The sequence below is a fragment of the Amyelois transitella genome, chromosome Z (assembly GCF_032362555.1).
Source record: "Amyelois transitella isolate CPQ chromosome Z, ilAmyTran1.1, whole genome shotgun sequence".
NCBI lineage: Eukaryota > Metazoa > Arthropoda > Insecta > Lepidoptera > Pyralidae > Amyelois > Amyelois transitella.
In genome coordinates this window covers 7,159,305-7,180,597 of record NC_083535.1, presented here as the reverse complement: position 1 = coordinate 7,180,597, position 21,293 = coordinate 7,159,305, and the positions used below count along the sequence as shown (strand labels likewise).

The window sequence follows — 21,293 nt, the reverse complement described above, 5'->3', positions numbered from 1 at the left end:
ACATCTCTGAATAACATTGCTCAAGTAGTTTTCAAGTTTATTCGCTACCAAAGTACCGTCGCCTGCGGCTGGACTCGGGCCGCGTAAAGCGGAAAATCCTATTAATTGCCATTCTCGGCGACATCCCCCGATATCATCTATAATTTTAGCTACCCTAGTCTACTTAAGGAACGTGCCAAAATTTAAATATCTAGACATAGTGGTTAAGGCTGTATCAGTCACATTATTCATTTATATTTAACATAGATTTTCTTTATAAATATAGAGTTAAATAAAAATATTATGCACAGAAGTCAACTACATGTAGTTATTCATATGAACAATATGTAGAACTACATATATTCATAACATTATCCATAACATTATAATACGTTTCTTGGGAGTTAACAGCCAAAAAATCTTTAATTGTGCCTCGGCCTTTGCAATTTGTATGGCAAACTTTATTAAAACCTATTCAGTTTAGGTAACAAATACTCATTGTAGCTTATTCAATGTTACATTTTAAACTATTGGCTTAAAATCAGAGGTGGCTACCTAAACCGCTTTAATAATTTTGTAGCATAATTATATGCTACGAAATGTACTACGACAAAGGATTGTAGTTTTTGGTAATTCGTAGCGCTACGACAACTTTTGCTTACTTCAGCAAATATAAATATTATATCACATAGTATTTATTATTAATTATAAGATTATGAATAAAATATGTAGTGGCAATTTAATTAAAAATCTGAGTTTACATAAAGGAATGGAAGAGCTATAAGAAAAAATCTGATTACAAGAAACTACTGATTAGAATGTGGCATAATAATTTCTCAACATTAGAATAGCATAGGAGAGTTCTGTCAATAAAATAAACATTTTAAATAAGATTATTTAATTAGGTATTCTTAAAATGCTGTTATAATATTACATCGTATATTATGTACAACAAAAGAATTGCTGAGATTCTTGATAACAACTTGACCAGTATTTAGAGAATTCCAAATGTGTAAAATTATAAAAATAGTAGATATCTTTGGTGAGAATATTTTAAAACTTACGTTTGTTTTAATACTGAAATACTAATTTAAAATAATCAATAAATCTTAACAATAAAAAAGTAAAATATGATTTTAAGAAATGTGATCAATCGAGTTTAATTGTCACATTAACTAAAGTAATAATCTACATAGATCTTATTCCACGTTTTCTTAAATTATAAATTCCTGAATTTGTTGATTCTATGGAATATAGTTGTATCGGACACTTTGAAAGACAAACAGTCATACAAAAAAGTACGTAAAAGATAATTGGTCGAATAGCTCAAACCCACTTATCTATTAGTAACACACGTGGTGGTACCACGGCTCGCCGGTTACACAGTTCATGTCTTACAAGTCCAACCACTGGTCTAAGATTTGAGTTCCGTTCTCTTGCACGTGCGCATGTTCACTGGGAAGAACACGTTGAGTTCTATAAGCGTTGCCAGCACCAGAAACATGGCGTACATCGCCAGGCAAGCGCGACCCACCGCTGCGTCCAGTTTGAACTTATTGAACCAAAACGTCAAGTACAACAACAGCAGGGTCGAAAGCAGGGATATTGCGGAGTACTCCAAACCCATGGAATTTATCTTCACCTGTTAAAATTGTTAAAATGTTAGACGCTCTGGTTTTTTTAGGTGAACCTTATGAAAGTATTGTTAACATGAATTATGTCGCAAGTACACAGCATTACTAAATCAAATTAAAGAACAGAATATGACAATTAATAAATTGAAAATATATACTTAAAAGCAACAGTTCGCTTGGCTGGATATTAGAATAATTACTATTATAATAATAATTCGCGAAGCAAAAAAGTTTTTTTATTACGAAAATTCAAAATATTCGCATTTGTAGCTTGGATCTTGGAAAAAATATAACTTCTTACCCAGTAGTGGCCCGGTTCCGCAGGTGTCAGCGACGCCTTGATCAGCCAGGGCAGACCCAGACACAGAAGTATGTCAAAAGTGTTGGATCCAATAGAATTACTGATGCCCATTGAACCGTGCCCTGTAAGATAAAAATATATTTATCCTTATATCTTGCAATTATCGATTGAATTGTAACTAATCTCAGTACTAGCCTTATTTATCTTTTAACCTTGGATAATAATTAAAATACAATATATACATTAGTATTTCACTTCTGAAAGTTATTTTACACTTTTTGTATATAAATAATGGTTTACCTTGTTTCGCAACAATCACGCTTGAAACTGCTTCGGGTACTGAGGTGCCAGCAGCCAAGAAAGTTATACCCATTACAGAATCTGGTATCATTAACGTATCACCTGAAAATAATATAAACAAAATATATCTTACTAACTTATAACAACGAAACTATATTGTCAGTTAACTATGTTTGTTAGACAATAATATCAAGCCTTATTATTATTATTGAAAATACCAAAAAACTATTGAATGCAGTATTAAAATTTGAATGTTCTTACCAATTATAGTAATCATCCATGCTACAACATAAGAAAGAGATCCTATCCAGACGATGCACATGATGAAAGTAAGCGGAAACCAATTTTTAAATCGCGGCTTTTCACAATCCGGTATTGTGAATAAAAATACCAGATGTATAGGCCATGTTACTATCCAAGTTGTCTGTAAAAAGAACAAATTAATATTACTTTATTATCAGTTGTTACAACAAAACCGCACTGATATAACAAATATAACATTTACGTTAAACACATCTACCACTATAACACCTACGTGCTTCATTCTTTATCTTCGAAACTTGTAAGTACCTACTTACTGCTTTTGCAGAAAATAAAATTTGGTCCAAAACACTTGATGGGATTATATGCTACAAACAATATCAATCGGAGTTCAAGAAATACCTTAGTCAAACAACTTCGCCCGGATGGCCATTTCCATAGTGAATGTTCATACTCATCAACAGTTTCTTTATCAGCCTCTTCAGTATTGGCATTGTCAGCAATTTCCTCCGGTGTTACAATTTCCATGTCGATAGTTTTGGAGTCAGTATCTTCAATATTTTTACTAGAGTCTTCACTAGTAGCTATAACTAATTTGTCAATATGCGGAAACACTAAATCTGTGTCTTTTTCAGTGATCGCTGAATGTGGAGTCATGGGAATCTTAAGATTGCCGTTATGTTGGTGGTGATCTGGTAGTGATTCATTCTTTCCGCCAGTAGAAATACATTTCACATCTTTGACGTCTAAAATGAATGGTTTAAATTTAAATAAGCATACATAAGTATATTTTTTTTTTCTAGCAAAATAATTTAATATTTATTTACCTATAAACTTACCATTATCGGAATTTTTTTCATTTGTTTTATTGAACATGTTATGAAACCACTTCCAACTACCTGTAAAATTACAAATTAAGTAACTAAGCATGAAATATATATCATAAGTAAAACAAGGGTATATTATCTGCTAAAAATCTTACCTCTTGCAAAATTTTGAATAGATTTGTCATAATACATGATGCAAATGTAAACTCCGTAAAGAAGGACCAACAAAAATGCTTCATACCACTGCACGTATTCATCGTGCATAATGCAAATAAGTATCGAGACCGTGATTCCGTACGCTAGACAGTCCCTGGTCAAAGGCCACCAATCCAGGGGTACCACCTGAAATTGAACAATTATTACAACGGATTTTGAATATGCTTGAAAAGAATATGCTTTGTAAACTTGGCTACCAAAGTTTAAGTCAGTAAAAATTGAGAAAAATAGCGACGTTGAATGATGTTTCCAGAAAGGGATCTCTAATAACAAAAACTAAATTTGTTATAGTAGTGGTGCCATTCTTCTCTGCCAGTAACTTCACTTCTTATAAACAAAATTATGAATTAAAATATAATAAGTATTATTTGAATTTCATCATAAGCCCTCCAGGTAAACGGGTCTTTTGAGTCTTTTACCACTTTTTAGGATAAAGACGGAGAATATGTACGTATTTGTTTAAAATCGAATGTTTTACCATCCCAGCGCCGATGCCGCAACAAGCCGCGACGGCGAGGATGTTGAAGACGGCTGAGCCCACTATGGTGCCGACCCCGATATCTCCTTCGGTGATGAAGGTCCCGATTACGTTCACGAACAGCTCCGGGGCTGACGTGGCGGCGGCCATGAAGGTAGCGCCTGCTACGTCGTTTGTCATGTTCAATGCTGTAAAAGTATGCATATTTGTCATTTGAAACGTCCTGGTGAAAGGTCAGGTCATGAGTACCTTAAATAAATGAGCGTGCATGGAGTGTGATCTGGATGAAGCGAAAAAAGTTTGCAAGGATCGTAGCAAGTGGAAAGATATATCTCACCTACCACCGGGAAAGAGACTAGATTTTATATGTGTGTCAAGAAGATTTTTCGAGACTATTTATTGACTATTCTTCTTCTTCTTCTTAGTCGTGTCACTCTTGACAGAGTGGTCGTGGTCATCATGTAGTGTTGGAGGCGGGCGCCAATGTGCGCCTTACGATGTCACGCCATTTCTCCCTGCTGGAAGTCATCCTGCTGCACTCGTTAAGTGAACCGCCAATCACAGACTTTATTTGGTCGGTCCATCGCATGGGTGACCTCCCGCGCGGTCGAGAGCCTTCCACTTTACCCTGGACAACAAGCCGTTCTATGGATCGGTTGCCTCTCCTTGTAACGTGTCCAAAGAATGACAAAATGCGAGATTGTACTAAGGGAAATAGTCGCTGCTTAATACCGAGCTCTTGGAGTATCGAGACGTTAGTGCGGAACTCTGTCCAAGACACACCAAGCATTCTCCTCCAGCACCACATCTCTAGGGCGTCTATCTTTTTTCTTTCCACTTCTCGCAATGTCCAGGTTTCAGCAGCATACAAAAATATGGGGAAAATAAGCGTGCGCACCAGTCTGGTCTTTGTGGTCTTAGTGATGCTACGATTCCTCCATACTTTTCTCATTCTGTCCATTGCCGATCTTGTGATTGCCATTCGTCGCTTTATCTCGTCGTTATTGACTATGTCTACCCCGAATAAGTTAAAGACGAGACTATGTATGATTGTGAAAATATATGTGCGCAATATGTGTATTTTTCTAAATATTCGACTGGTGTGTTTATCCCTGTTTGTCACGAATTAATTAATGTAAGCGATCACATGTACGAGCATCGAGACAATTGTCTTCCGTTCAAGTGGACAGGCATATCATCAGATCATAGTGTTGCCTAGAGATGTTTTGCGATGTAGTAGTGTTCCATTTTTGAAGCTTGGGTTCCGTGTATTTATCCTTCTTTGCTGCTTAAATATGTCATCGATATCTTTACTCCCGTTATATCTTTAACTCTATGGCCAGAAGCGCAGATCCAGATCCTGGATTGAGTAAATCAGGTTTTACACGAAGCGATTCCCAGCTGACTTTCGCAAAGTCAGACTTCGATAATACTATTAATAATTCATTTATGTATGCACTTACAAAATACATTGATACAATAGTCCGTAGAAACAAATAGGTACCTTTAAACTAAAATATATTAACTGTTATTAAAACAAGGATGCGGGCAGTATTCAACGGAATAAAAAATAAGTACCATGACATATCCTATCGACGGCGGGCACGAAGAACTTGTCACAGACGACGGCAAGGGCTATGAAGAGATAGAGGGAGATCAGCGCGTGCAGCACTATGGCGCCATGTTGTCGTTGGAGCTCCGTGAACACGCCCGCGGGGAAGTCGTCGATAGCTGGCGGCGTGCAGTTGCGGAGAACCGTCTCTGAAACGCACAGACACATAATGTGCACAAACTTGCATACATTATCATTTGTTACAATTTTAATTTTAATTAATTAGGGAAAGACTTGTCTTGTTAAACTTCTTTTCTCCCTCTTAAGATAAGATTATCATTATCTCGATTGCGTTCTTAGCAATTGAACGCAAAGCTAGGGAGAGGTTCGCAAAAGCAGTTATTAATATTTACATGCTATTAAATTATTTGGCAAATATTAACTGTTGACTGCCTGCCTAAAACTAAATATATAATGTACGCTTTGTAAATTTAAATGCGCTTGTTGCTAACGCTTTTATTTATTTTTTGTTTTTTCTAAGATCAGTTATTGTTTTCGTGTTTACGTATATGCCTACATTACATAAATTGTAAATTTACTTTAAGGGAATAAATTTTTCTTCATATAATACTTTGTACGTAGTATTTAAAAGTATATTTTTGCGTGTATACTAACACACAGTAAGATAAAACTATGTATGAAAAGAAAAGTACGTAGCGTGAGATAGAACCATGGGATACGCTTTATTCGAAGATATAATAAAGCAACCAATCCAATTGTACATTTAAAGGGACACGGACTCTTCTGACCTCTTTGTTAACCCATATCAATGTCAATTGATTTACTGTCTCTAGATGTTAAGTTCGTGCTGAATGAAAAATGCTCTACAAAGTAAATGCAGCTAAATTGGTACACTTAATTTTGCACAATACAAAGAATGCATTTATAGCTTTTCTTAGATGTCTTAAAAAATATAAGGTGTAGATTTTATTACAGCAATATTTTTCCTTATTTGAATTATTTCCGTTAACTGGAGTAGTGACATTGTAACGATAATCATGTTCTTCAAGTAAAAGTGTTATAACGAGGTAGATAAATAATATTTAATTGCTTCCTCATACATAGCAAGACAATGTAACGTATTACTTTTGTCAAAGAAATTTCGACAATTCCATTTATACAATGCTTTAATATTACGAGATTATTAACTATAGTAGTTAAAACGTACTATTGAAGAAAACGGTCATATTGTTCAAAATTAACGCAAGCACTTGATACAGCACTTCTAAAATCGTCTCGAGCAATTGGCAAAGTCAACAAGCAAATCGTAGGCAAATTGTCTCAAATGACCACTGCACTAACATGTTTAACTGAATTAACTGATTTTAGAAAACACGACGTTTCAATGCCGCCGCCGATGTGGTACTTCTGATTGCGAGATCTGTTTGTGCCAAATTGTGCGTGTCAAGTCTCGTTTAGACTTCGCTCGCACATCCCCAAGTGCACTATGAAGGAAATTGACAGATCAAAGAAGGCAGGAAGTCCGCATTAACGTCGCATAAGTCGGCTTTCGATTTACTCAACCTATTTGATAGCTTTACATGCACTTAGAATTATCAATGTCTGGCAGTTCAGTCAATACTTTCTACTTTCCAAACTTCGTATATTTTTCACTTGATACAATACCATTAAAACCGTAACAGAATCTAGTTAAAAATGTGTTTAAGACACCAATGATGATAAACGGCGCTTTCTTGATTTCTCATGCCATTTCCAAGTTAAGATGTTTTAGGAAATTTGGGTTACGATTTTGGACGCCGGCGGCACCTAGAGATCACGTGAAGCCCGACAGAGCTCAACCTTGCGCGCTGACAGCCCTGAGGCGACGACGAGCAATTGACAATTTGCGCCAGGAGCGACCGGATGAGGCGCCGAGTCGGTGCTCATGCCTCCCCTTCTAACTTACCGAACCGGCCTAATCACGCCAAATTACTATGAAGTAATTCCCCTAATCACCAAAACCGACAAGCCTAGAAACAATAAAATTTTCCTAATGTATGACATAAAAAAGGCTTTTCAACATTTTCTTCAGGTTTATTTAGATATCCCAAAGCTTCCAATAAGTTGGTTTAGCATTTAGCTAAGAATAGATCAAGCAATTTCAAAGCCAATTTTCAGCCGATGTCATAGATGATATGATCCTTGATTTTATCGGTGCATTGTCAATTGACATCACGTAATTACTCCTATGAATTGACTGGGTATTCTTTGAAATAAAATAAAGAAAGAAAGTCACGGTTATTTTAAAACTTTATTACTTACGAGTACATCGACTAAGACTACCGACATCCAGCACCAATTTTTACTCCCACTCTTTTACTGTACAAGCTGTCCGTCTATGGAATGCTCTCCCTGTCGATATCAGGAAAGCCCAGACTATTAATAGTTTCAGAAATCTCGTTAAGTCTCATTATCTTTCTACTCTATCCTAAGTATATGTTATTATTATATGTATTTATCTGTATTTATGCGTATTTGTATGTATTTATATGTATTATATTTAGATATATATTCTGTATGTATGTATATATATATAATATATTTTATTAGTAGTATGTATCTTATTATGTTCAAACATTTATTTATCTTGTTCTGCGCCAACGCCGATCTCCTGTTTGGTTTCCTTCCACCCAAAGGTTGACTGGAAGAGATTGCTTTAGCGATAAGTCCGCCTTTGTACCATATACTATATCTGCTTTGTGTTGTTTTGTATGTTTTCTCTTATGGTGCAATAAAGAGTTTTATCTATCTATCTATCTATCTACATCTTTTTTACGATTTCGCTTTACATCATAACTACATTTGTACTTATTGTGGCAGGTCAGTCACTTTTCCCTATTACCGTTTGTGTAGCTGATAAAGGTAGCTAAGTACATTAATGTATATTAGACTCCAATTCGTTTTCAGAAAGGTCATTAGGTTATTGTAGAGTCGACTTCGATAGCCACGCCACGCCCTTGTTTTGTTAGTAAAGTATGAGTATTTGACCAGCGTTTTGAAATTTGTCAATGTTTATCTTACATACTGATTACTGAACCTACAGCAATGTTTGTATAAGATAAAAACATGTTTACCTGGGTCATTGTAAGACATGGTGAGAATCGATGATCTTCTCTCTAGTCTTCCATACTTACTGTTTACCCGGTTTCATAAAAAACGTTGATCGGCGGACGTCACACTACGAGGCACTTAATTCACTTTCAAATTCTGCATTCCAAGCGATGGCACCATCTTCTTCTCTAGCCTATTGGAAACACTTACAGAGTGACCTAGCCATTCACCGGGAATTAGACGCACTTCCGACCTCCTTCGTTAACCTTGGTCGGTACAAGCACGGCGCCAGCTCCGGTCAGCACTAAATGCCGGGGTCTGAGTGGTCGAGTTTTTAAATGAAAGGGAGGAAAGTACCTCGTTCGGAGGTATTCATGTTGCCGTGATGTTGTGGAGCGCGACACAGGCAACCGAGGACGTCGCCACCGGCGTCCGAATGCCACCGCTCACTCAAACGGACATAATGGACCCGCCGGAGAGCTCGTCAAAAGAAGAATACGGGGGCCAATTATTTATTTCCATACAATACACGTAGAGGTACGTCGAGCGGCACTCAGGCGCAGTGCGGGAGTGACTCCAGCGAGATCATCGCGGTCCAGCCCGCCTCCGCCTCTACGCTCATCGTACACATCAACCAATGCTTCACAAAGCATTGATTGATTTATCAGATAGTATGTCAAAGACAATGTGTATTAATTGAGAAAACTTAAGTGCCTTTTTCCAAGCTTATGGGTCGTAGATGTTAATCTATGTAGGTATATTTGAATAATGCCTCGGTTAGGAACTGGGATGCTGTAAGCAGTTTGGCGTTAGTGACTGAGAACTTAATTCAATATACTTACTTTTACTTTTAATATACTTACGATAATATGAATATACAATTAGTAGAGTGTCGTAGGTCAAGTGATAGATATTCGTCATTGTGTATTTTTTTTCCAAGAAAAGGATTTTTTTTTCTCTGAATACAAGCTAATGTTCATATGGTAAGAGAACATATGTTTATTTGTCACTTACTAGAAATTTCAGGCAAGTGACAGTGAATAAGGATTCCCTGCAGTAAAATCTAACTTATATACTTAGTTTCGAAGTTTCTTTGTAAATTTTATAGTGTTTCTTTTTCTACTACATCTAAGAGTACCTTTATCTGGAAAAGCGGGGAATACGACGCTTGACACGACTAAATCTTGACTCCTCGCCATATTTCACACTGGGAAAATCGATGGTTTCAACCTACTCTTTCCATGAGTTTGAGGCGAACTTCTTTTATCTTTTTCCTCATACATCGTTTAAGCCATTCGCGTGAACACTTGGCGTGGTCCTATTATTTTCTTCCGGAAACCTAACGCATTGTTCGTTAACACTTTATAATCATCTTGACTAAGTAGAATTGATGAACCGGTCATACACCCTGCCCTAAAGCGACTCAGTTCATAGCGGCACGCGACAATTAAATCTAATTAAGAGAGATTTGTGCTCGTCCGCAGAGAACAGTGGCCACCGCCGCCGACAATTATAAGAGTGGGTGTCAGCATCGAGGTTAGAAAAATGTTTACAACAGGTTACAGGAGACATTTGCCAAACCAAAAAGTTATTGAGGTTGTTAGATGGCATGGCCAACAGGATTTGATTAATAACAAAAAAACTTATACATTGAGTTTCAAATGTAGGATATACCACCAAAACAATATTTTTAATATCAACTACTTGAAAAGGAACTTTTACGTAGGAACATAATATACAAGTAAGATTCGAAAAAAGTAGGTATATTTCGTCATAGCCACGACTCCTTGATCAAAAGTTTGCGTTACATGAATGATATCAATATAATGTCTTCAAAATCCCTTGTAATTGTGTTACCAATATCAAACACATACCACTTTATCAATATTATTAAATATAGATATTGATGTAAACATACTAAGCGCAAATAGTGGAAAGTTCCTCGCCACTTCACCGACAACATAATCTACAGATTAATATAATAAATGGAATATTTTAAGTCCAGGTGAGTAAATAATAAAAATTATCAAATTTGTAACAACTTTAATCAGGATCGAATTTATTTGATATCTATTAGAACTTATATGATGGCAATCTGTGATGATACCATCAATTAGGTATTACAATAGCTTATCATTATGTTTTTATTTTTCAAATGAAACCTTAATGGTTTTGAAACGTTATTCTAAATAGATATCTAATTCTGTTATTTAAATTAATATTACAGACAAAAATTTTTTATATAACAGTAGCCCGTAGAAATAAAAATAAAATTAGTCCTTTACTCGAATTATTTCGCAGCCTTTATACTTAATTATAATTTTGAATGCCCTATTATTATTTTACACTGATTGTCGTAACAATTATTGACGTAACAAGAAGCTGACGAAGAAGACGTAAGAAGAAGATGTGGCATTCACCTGTGTGTGGAAGCAATAGCTGATAATAATCAGTTATGTTTTGATGGTATCTTTGTCATCACGATTTATTTGACCATCAATTATCGAGTGTACTACTTGTACATTTATTTTGGCTAAAATTTTATTAGTTCTTCTAAAAACATATCTTTTTTTGTCAATGTGCTTTTCTCATATCAAAAAGTACCTATACAACAGTGATTGCAATAGGTCCGTAGCGCAGCGTAGCTTGCACATCACCAAAGTGGCCGGAAAGACCCGCCGACCGCGCCCGGGCTGCCGCCGGCGCCGTGCGACACCACAACCTACCTGCGGACAGTAAGCAGTTTTATTTACACTCCTGCCGATAACACTGATATGATACCACTAATAATACTACTTACTTGATAAATATTTATTTGCTACAAGGACCGCAGAACTGATTTGAAGCAGTAATATTCCGTCATCGGGCTCAGCAGTGCGCGTATGTTGACCAACATCATACTAATGCTGTTGAACTGTATACGCAGCAAATTATTTGAGTTTTTCATTTGACGAACGCTTTAATAACCAAAACTCTTAGTGATCCTAGAATTTATTCGTGTATAGAAATTATTTCATAGATTTGTATTTAAATGGAAAAAATGTTGATAAGGACTAGACAAAATGTGTGCAAAACTAGACTAGCGACAAAAGTCAGAGTGATACTGTTTTTCGGTATTCCTATTTTCTACATGGTGTTTCTAGGGTCAATTTCTAATTCAGATTATTTCAAAGATTTTTCTGAAACTGCATCAGGTAACGACTAAAAATAATATTTATCACTTTAAGCAACATACTTTGAATACCAGACAATTTTCTTAATAATTTTTAAACATAGGACTCAAATACCTCTCATAGTAATTTATATATAAGAAAAAAGTTCACAACTTTACGCTTAATTTGATGAAATTAAATTTTGTCTTTCTTTGAAAAATTTATCAAATTCAAGAAATAATCTTACTCATAATCTACTCTTACCAATGGTGAAGGCTTTTTACAAAATATTTTTAGATTTATTAAGTTACTGTTCCATTATACGAGCAATACCAGGTTCAGTTTCAACGCGGCCATATAGGTACGCATGGCTTCTTATTCTGAATTATTTATAAAAAATGTTAAACTAATTCTATATTTTGACAGATAGACAAAACATGTCTAAATAAATTATAAACAGAAAATAATAGACAGAATATATAACTGAAATATCATTTAAAAATTTAATTCCTATATGACCTTCATATTCGTATCGCCTTCTGTTCTAGGTGCAGTGGAGAGATTTTCTCCACGGAAACTATTGGGTGTTTTGGAAAGCGGCAAAAACTGCACGCCAGCCGCCATACTAGAGTTCCCTTCCGACGGGCTCAGCCGTGCGCAGAGGCAACATGTAAGGTCCACTAGATACATCAATCATAGCAATAGCATCTTACGTTTCATCAGCGTGAAGGAAATTTAGACGAGATAATTGACAAGAATTTAATTGGTCAAATTTATCGTCGCACCATAGGTTTTACCATGAGATTCTTCTTGTACCTACGCGATGGGGTTGCAACCTGTCACTATTGGAATCTCAATTATGGATGTGGCTTATTTCAGTCTTTTCAAGACTGTTGGCTCTGTCTACCCTGCAAGTGATGTAGACGTAATAAAAATATGTATGTTGCCTCATGCGAGTGGCAATATCTTGTAGTATATAAACTGTCTGTTAAGACTGATAACTTGTGTGTAGAGTGACTTTATCGAGTAGAAAAGATAAAAGTCTGTCGTTAGAGATATAGTAAGTATTATTAAATAAGCAGAAAGTTACAATACTAAAAGAGCATGATGTGAGTGAGTAATAAAGATTCCCAAAGGAAAACAATATGAATTAAATTCATTTATTAACATAAGAAGAAACAATAAGTAGCTAGTCGCTACTTATTGTTAATGCATGTATTTTCAGAATAGTGTTTATTCCCTTACTTGCTTCTGACAACATCAATAAGAAAAAGATTTAGTATCTAATCCTAATATGCCACGGCATATTAGAAAATAAGTAGGAATCAATACATATAATAAAACAGTAAAATAAAATTGTAATTGTGTACATTGAGTATATTAAAAAAAAACAATTTATAACGATGAAGAAATAGAAACCAATCATGAATTTGAAAAAGAAAGTCTGTCGGTTTGTATGTTTGTTTGTACACATTAATCTCCGGAACTACTAAACATATTTGCATGAAACATTTTTTGTTGCTTAGCTCTTATGCCTGGCCAACATATAAAGTATAATTTATTTTGTAATCTGGAACAGCTGATATCGAACCCTAACATTTCAGCCAATCTATATATAATATTGAAATTACATCTTAACAAAAGTTGTTCAACCTGATGAACATTTTCTGTTGGCGTATAAAAGTCGAAAGTCTGAAACACGTGATTTAAAACATCCGAATTATGAAAAAGACGTCTTAACAAAAGTTGTTTACTCTTTAAGCATTTCTTTGGCAAAAAAATAGAAGATCTGGATCATGTGATGTAGAAGCCAAAGGGCTGGTCCCTACTGTGTAATATGTACGGATATTTGAGTAAATTTAATAATAGCAAATGGAGTTGCGAGCAACAACTAGTAAATAATAACAATAAATAAAGACTTGAAAGATCATTAAGCCAAATAGCTGAACGTGACCGATCAGTCTTTTCAGGACTGTTGGCTCTGTCTACCCCACAAGGGATATAGACGTGACGATATGTATGTATGTACGTTGTAGCATTTCACCGTTGGTAAAATAAACTTCCGTGTCTTATCCTGTGTACATATGTCCTGGAAATTTATCTCTAATAAATAAATTTCCAGGGCTTCATCGTGGTGCATTGTGTCCTGGCCGTGTACTGTTTCCTCCTGCTCGGGGCGGTCTGCGAGCAATACTTCGTGCCTGCCATCGACATGATATGCGATCGTAAGTGACAAAGTTAATAGAGTGTTATACTTGAATGCATGTTAGTCTTTGAGGTATGTGTAAAGCCTTTGACGCCTGGGTATAAATATTTAAAGTTTACGCACAGTAGCCTGCAAATAACTTGACTCCCCGTGCTTTTGGTTTGTATGAACAGAAGGGGGGATGTTTCTCTGTGAACGATTGTTCTTGGTATTGACCAAGAACAAAAGGTATGTATGTATTTACACATTATTTTCAATTACTATGTTTATTTTATATAACAATGGATGCCTATACCCAACAGAGGGTGTACCAGAGCTCGGAGAGAGAGAGGAGAAATAATGGAATACTTTACGATAAGGAAAAAACATCGGGAAGAAACCTGTAATTGGATAACGATGATCTGAAATTGTTTAGGTTGCCCTGCAATGGTTGCGGAGTTCAAACAGACCGGAGTCCAATAAAAACCTGAGTCACGGAATTCCGAAATTTTGTTAGGCTATCCCTTAGCCGCCTTTTACGACATCCATGGGAAATAGATGGAATGGTACTATTATTTATTTAGGCATGATGGTCTTTTCGTGAAAGAAAGAAAGAAATTATGACATAAGTATAAAAAAACAATTCCAGGTCTAACAATGGAGCCAGACATCGCTGGAGCCACTTTCATGGCGGCTGCTAGTTCTAGCCCAGAGCTGTTCATTAACTGCGTGGGTACCTTCGTGACCCAGGGAGACCTGGGCGTGGGAGCTATCGTTGGGTCCGCGGTCTTCAACGTACTAGCTGTGCCAGCCTGTTGCGCTTTCTTTGCTGGCAGAGTATGTTCACTGAATTTATTTAAACAAATATTGTTAGCTCTTAATTTTGAGTGCTTTGTGTCATGTATGTAGCTGTTTGCATTTTCAACAAACAAGTATTGAATATGTAAACAAGGAAATATGAAATTATAAATACCTACAATTTTAAACCACTGCAACAAATCATGTGCGATGCCGTTGTGGTTAGTGTTGGTCTCTTCAATAATCGTTCTACACAATGCAGACTACAAAATTTTATTATTATAACTCCTTTTTCGTTTTAAAAAAACAATTCGGATGAAACATGGAAAAAAATTACAAAAAAATAAATTTTAGTACTCGAAAATCGTAGATTGCTACGTCGTAGTTCGTAGCAAGTAAATTTATCACAACTTTATTTTTTTTTTGAACATTAACCTTCTTTATGTTCATGTTGTATACACACCATCGTACTCCTCCCATGATTCGGCTCATATAATAATGTAACCGTAAGATTGGTATGGGTACAGCTATGGATTGTGGTATAAAAGTTAATATTTATGTAGGTATGTCAAATGCGTTCAGTCGTATTTTGTAAATGTTTTTATTTATACTTCCTTTGTCAACCAGGTCATAAACCTGGACTGGTGGTCGATATCGCGGGACTGCATGATGTACGCGGTGGCCGTGGTGACCCTGATCCTGACACTGCTGGACAACAAGGTGTACTGGCACGAGGCGTTGCTGCTTGTGCTTATGTATACTGTATACATTTTAAGTAAGAATCCATTTATAATATACATATTAAATAATTTCATGTTAAAATATTAAAATTCTGGGAGATATTTTATTCTTAATTTCTTTTTTGAATAAAAATCTTAATAAGTTTTTTTTAATTAATATAAAGAAGAAAATTACTTACATACATACTTATCGTCACTTCTATATCCCTTGCGGGGTAGACAGAGCCAACAGTCTTGAAAAGAGTGAATGGCCACGTTCAGCTATTTGGTTTAATGATAGATAGAATTGAGATTCAAATAGTGACAGTTTGCTAGCCCATCGCCTAAAGAAGAATCCCAAGTTTGTAAGCCTATCCCTTAGTCATTAACTTAACATGACTAACAGAAGGAAAAAATAAATGTATTTGATCTTCTTTGTTTTTGATTAAAAATAACAATGTTTCAACAATTTCAGCGATGATCTTCAACAGCCGCTTGGGCAACTTTGTCAAAGGAGGGTGTTGCATTTTCAAGAAACCTAAAATATATACAGAAATCACTCCGCTACTAATAAAAGGTAGGTAGATATTTTAACCCAATAATTATACTGAATGTTTTGTCAATTTCTGCTTTCATGTATAAAAACACACACGCACATTTCAGGTCATTTACAGAGCCAAAAATCACAAATACTCAGTGATTCCTAAAACTCAGATTCCATTTAGTGCACCCGCACCTTTTAGCAATCATAAATATATATACGGGATAAATAACACAGAGTGAGTTAGAATCGAAGTAAGTTCTAAAATTGTAAATATTTAATAATAAAAACATAAAGACTTCCTAGACCCAGGTCTATCAGAGAAAGTTTGTTTCTCATCACAACAGACGCTGTCATACAATACATGCCGATACAATTATGCAATACTACTACTACTCGTTAGTCATATTAGTCATAGAGAAATATAATCAAATCTCACACGTATGGTCAACTCATTATTTTTCCCTTTTTTATCGTTACAAACGCAATATTAATAATAATGGATTGTATAGTGTAAATATCGCTAACAATTATATAATCTTTTTAATTAGACAGAATATATTATTTATAATAGTTAGCTAATTGAAACTCGTAGGAAAAATGTTATGTATATTTATAATTTTCCTGGCCTTAGTCTTGGTTATACCTTCGGAGCCCGGGGTGCATGTGATCCTGAATTGGATAAGAAAGGTCGACGATACAAAGCAACTCCCGTCTGACCTTCACAACCTTTTCTTTAGGGGAAACTTTACCCACATCGGATAACATTTATACGTCCAGTTGCCTGAATATACAGGTTTCTTCACTGTTTTCTATTACTATTGAACATCAAGTAGGAATCAAACTAATGAAGGTTGACTTTATCTATAGATATTTAAATACGGCTACAGTTAGTTTGCTATAATTTATGTACCTGTTTTCAGAAAAACAACACGCGAAAGATGTATCGCGCCGCCTGAGTCGCACCAACCCTAACTTGGACTTGGAGGAAGGCATGGAGATGACACGTCGTCACAACTCTACTGGTTCTGGTGAGTAGGATCTACCTCTTATTACAAATCCCGAGGTGCGCTTACGACCACGACCTTGGATTAGGTGAGTCAGGTTATTACACGAATCCTGTCTGACGTACGCAATCTTTGCAAGGAAACCTTAACACCATGGATCATGGTTACACACACATGCTGTCGCCTGGATGTGCAGGTTTCCTTTCGATATTTTCTCTCATTAACACAGAATAGAGACATTGTTACGTTGCCGGAGTAGGATTTGAACCACCCACGCTCCTTATCTTTGCGATCACCGGCGCTCTTAAATCTTATCTTATAAAGGATATCCTACAGTAATCCCGGACACTCCATACAATTGCAGTCATTTGATAACTGTTACTTTAAAAAACAATGGTGTTTGTTACGCCTTGTACCCTCGCTCAGATAATCAACACAGAGTTAATGTTACTTTAATCTTCATGCATACTATTTTTACTAATAATTTGCAGGACCTTATATGGATATTCCTGCAAATCAGTGGAATGTATGTACGAGTAGTATCTTTAGTATCCTTCAAAGTCCCCTCAATTAGTTCACAACGAGAGAACTTATAGTCACTTATTTGTGCAGTTTGTAAAAATATATTCGGTTCCCAGACGCGCCAATCGATGCCTTATACCTTTTCAGACACCAGCAGCGATAGTTCCATCTGGTCTTGGCCAGACGAGAAGACTTCAATCGCGAAGAAGTTCCTATGGCTGCTAACCTGGCCCATCAGTCTGCTTCTCTGGTTGACCATCCCCGACTGCCGCCGTCACCCCTCGCTCTACCCACTTACCTTCATTATGTGCATATCTTGGATCGGAGGAGTGTCTTACTTGGTTGCTTGGATAATCACTATATTAGGTAATTTCAAAATTACTGCGGCAAGAAAATAAATTTGAAATAGGTATTTAAGATAACCAGGACGTTAGATTAAACAAGCTACGACTAATATTGCTTCTATAATTTCAGTTCGGTGTTTTAAGGAAAACTGCTTATTGACAAAATGCTTTTAATCAACTGCCTCTTATCTATGTTTACCTTTTTTTATCTATGTTTACCTAACGATTTTGATTTTGAGCGTTGTTACACAAATAAAAATGTTCCGTTTTTCAATTTCTTTTTAAATACCTCAATTTTTTGTAACTTTGTGAATTTTGCAATTTTCTTGTGATTGTATCTGCGAATCTATTAAATAACCAAGCAAAATGCGAGAGTAATACGATGCTAGAGCAATTGAATTTAAACTGCAATGCAGCATGTGATTTGCTTATCCTCATGCAGATGCGAGCGTTTAGTACTTACCTACATGTTGTGAAACAGGAGCTGAAAATGAGATTGTTAATTTGCAGGGGACACTTTAAATTTGCCGGATAGCATCACTGGCCTCACGATCTTAGCGGCTGGCACGAGTCTCCCAGAAGCAGTATCAAGTGTACTGGTTACTAATCATGGTAATTAATATTTTAGCATACAAGCATAAAAATAACCAAATATCATGTCTTTGACATTTAGAAGATAGACAAAGCAACAACTACTGTTTCGAAATGATCCGAAGACCACGTTCAGCTGGTTTGCTGGTGGCATTAAAGTTCAGATAGCCCTTCACGCCAAAGAAAAAACACAAGAAAATGAAAGGGAAAAACTAATGATGTTACATGTTCAGTTTCAAACCACGACAATTATGATAAAAACTACTTATTGGGTATCTGCATACCTACACTTTATTTTTTGGCTAATAAATCCTGTATGAACTTGAAATGTTTTCAAGAAATTGCCCACAAACGTACCTAGTCCAGTGCATACACATAGAGAAGAATACTCCCGTGGCATTTGCGATAATTGATATAAGAATTACTAACTAAAACAAAAATTTACCTACTCTTTAATTCGTGATATTCTTTGATTCTATAAAGAACGTCACGCCAACATACTCACAATACGATATATTAATATTTTATTCCAGGCAATGGCACGATGGGTATCAGTAATTCCATTGGCTCTAACACCTTCGACATTCTGTTGTGTTTGGGATTGCCCTGGCTTGTTAAGGCGTTGTTCTACCCTACTACGCCCGGCAAGCATTACGTGAGTAACTTTTATTGTTAAGTGTTAGGTACACACATCATACTTCTTTTTGACAAAAACCTACGTTATCCGCTTATTGCATACAAGCTTATATTCTAATACAATCTCCTAAAAGCCTGAAAGAGATTGCGTAATGCGATAAGCCTTTTGCGCATCATCGTCATTGGTAATTTTAATTATTCATTGTTTACTTTGTGTAATGTGTTGTTATAATATAATTCTTTACAATTTATTAATATCAAATGAAAATTATTAAAAGGAAAACTAACTACAAGATCATTAAAATATTAGTACTTGTACCATGAATTTTTATTTAATGACAATATCCAGTACTAACAATATTATTAGAAAATTAATAAATCACATAAGAAACATGGTTCATGGCGGAGCGGACGGCGGATGAACACCGCCTAACTTTTACAATAACACTGAATATTGTCAATAAATAAATATATTATTATCTTTACTCATAGGTGGCAATGAACTCTAGCGGAATATCATACAGTGCTATATCCCTTTTGTCTACCCTATTCGCCCTGTACGGCAGCCTGGCCCTCAACAAGTTCCAGCTGGACTGGCGCGTCGGCATCACATGCTCTGTGGTGTACGTCGGTTTTATCATCTTCGCTACACTCATAGAAATGAATGTCTTTTTCGTAGTCAACCTCCCGACGTGTTTCCATTGATGTGGTGGAAATCTGAATATTTACATTGTTTGTTAAATAACAATAAATAATAATAAATTAACTATTAAGCCAAAATGTAGTGTTACATGTGCACTTTTGTACTCCTAGGTTTAAACTTATTCGCCACCCTCACAACAAAAATGAATGTATTCTTCTTTGCCAACCTTTTGTTTCCATTGATGTTTTAGAAACCTGAATAAAAACAATTATTAATAAAATAACAATCATTAATGGTACTTAAATAAAGTAATTAAAATACATATGATGAAATATGATATATGACCCTTTACTTGACATGCGAATTTTTATTATAAGGTCAACACAATAATTATCCTAAACCCTAATGTGTTATACTTAACTTTGTTAGTAAGTAGTGACGTAAGATCTAGTTGTTAAAATTTTTATTATATACATATTTTATAATATTTCGACAAAGTTCCTTATAAGTTTTTTCTAGAGTAATTGTTATAGTACATACAAGATAAGAACGTTTGTAATTTTTTTCAAATGTATTTCCAAATTATATTTAGTCAAGGTCTCATAGAAATAAGAATAGTTCTTTTTAGAAATATGTACTTACCTAATATATGAATGATATATTCAAAAATACATGTTTGTTTCAGTAACAGTATACATAATATCCTTGCAAATTTGTAAGAAACATGGGTAGGAAACCCATGTTTCCACAATGTAGGTACACATATTCATACATCAATAACTAGGATTATAGATATCCTTCTTTGTATTTTCAAGATATAATTAAAATTCATTGTCTTTTCTAACTAACGGTCAATAATGTTCAGAGAGATGTATATGTATCTGCACTTATTGACAAGCAAGTCATAAAAATTAATACATACATACATACATACATATAGTGTCGTCTATATCCCTTAAGGGGTAGACAGAGCCAATAGTCCCGAAACGACTGAATGGCCACGTTCAGCTGCTCGGCTTAATGATGGAATTGAGATCCAAATAGTGACAGGTTGCTAGCCCATCGCCTAAAAAAAGAATCACAAGCATGTAAGCCTATCCCTTAGTCGCCTTTTACGACATCAATGGCAAAAATTAAAAATTAATGGCAAGTATAAGCCATAAAAATTAATGGATCTTAACCTTTTTAAACTTCTTTTAAACACGAAACAGTATCTTAGCTCAAACATCTAGCTTATCTAGACATAAAATTCCCATGAACTTTCGCAAGAGCAGTACATTGACGTTACAAAACAGCGATGAAAAAAGCCTTTCATTGTGCCATCATACTGATGCTCTACATCGACTTATTTATCGCTGGCAATAAGTGCAATACTACTTATGCCCGCAACTGCGCTCGCGTGTAAAATATAACCATGATTTTGTATGGTTTCGATCCACTGCAAATGTTGCTGGGGGAAAGACGGGAGTCGCTTGGGGGGAAAACATTCCTTACTG

The 21,293-nt window shown here is 35.5% G+C and overlaps 2 protein-coding genes across 3 annotated transcripts; one reads left to right on the top strand and one right to left on the bottom strand.

The window, feature by feature from the left end:
- Positions 1–970: 970 nt before the first annotated feature.
- LOC106133919 (sodium/potassium/calcium exchanger 5) lies at positions 971–9,107 on the bottom strand. Its single transcript, XM_013333787.2, has 10 exons — positions 9,017–9,107; positions 5,575–5,757; positions 3,997–4,184; positions 3,458–3,644; positions 3,315–3,374; positions 2,878–3,221; positions 2,476–2,638; positions 2,215–2,316; positions 1,915–2,036; positions 971–1,621 (listed from the first exon to the last, which is right to left on the bottom strand). The coding sequence occupies exons 1-10, from the start codon at positions 9,033–9,035 to the stop codon at positions 1,394–1,396; spliced, it is 1,596 nt and encodes a 531-aa protein (XP_013189241.2). The 5' UTR covers positions 9,036–9,107; the 3' UTR covers positions 971–1,393.
- A 2,306-nt stretch (positions 9,108–11,413) lies between these two features.
- LOC106133918 (sodium/potassium/calcium exchanger 4) lies at positions 11,414–20,468 on the top strand. 2 transcript variants are annotated; one of them, XM_013333786.2, is made up of 11 exons: positions 11,414–11,539; positions 12,360–12,481; positions 13,934–14,036; positions 14,646–14,833; positions 15,422–15,569; positions 15,989–16,090; positions 16,978–17,085; positions 17,731–17,949; positions 18,438–18,539; positions 19,052–19,173; positions 19,647–20,468. In XM_013333786.2, exons 3-11 carry the CDS (start codon positions 14,024–14,026, stop codon positions 19,857–19,859), a joined length of 1,215 nt encoding a protein of 404 aa, XP_013189240.1. In that variant the 5' UTR covers positions 11,414–11,539; positions 12,360–12,481; positions 13,934–14,023; the 3' UTR covers positions 19,860–20,468. The 2 variants fall into 2 exon arrangements, with proteins under 2 accessions (XP_013189240.1, XP_013189238.2); XM_013333784.2 differs by having other exon boundaries at positions 11,509–11,853.
- The last annotated feature ends 825 nt before the right edge of the window (positions 20,469–21,293 follow it).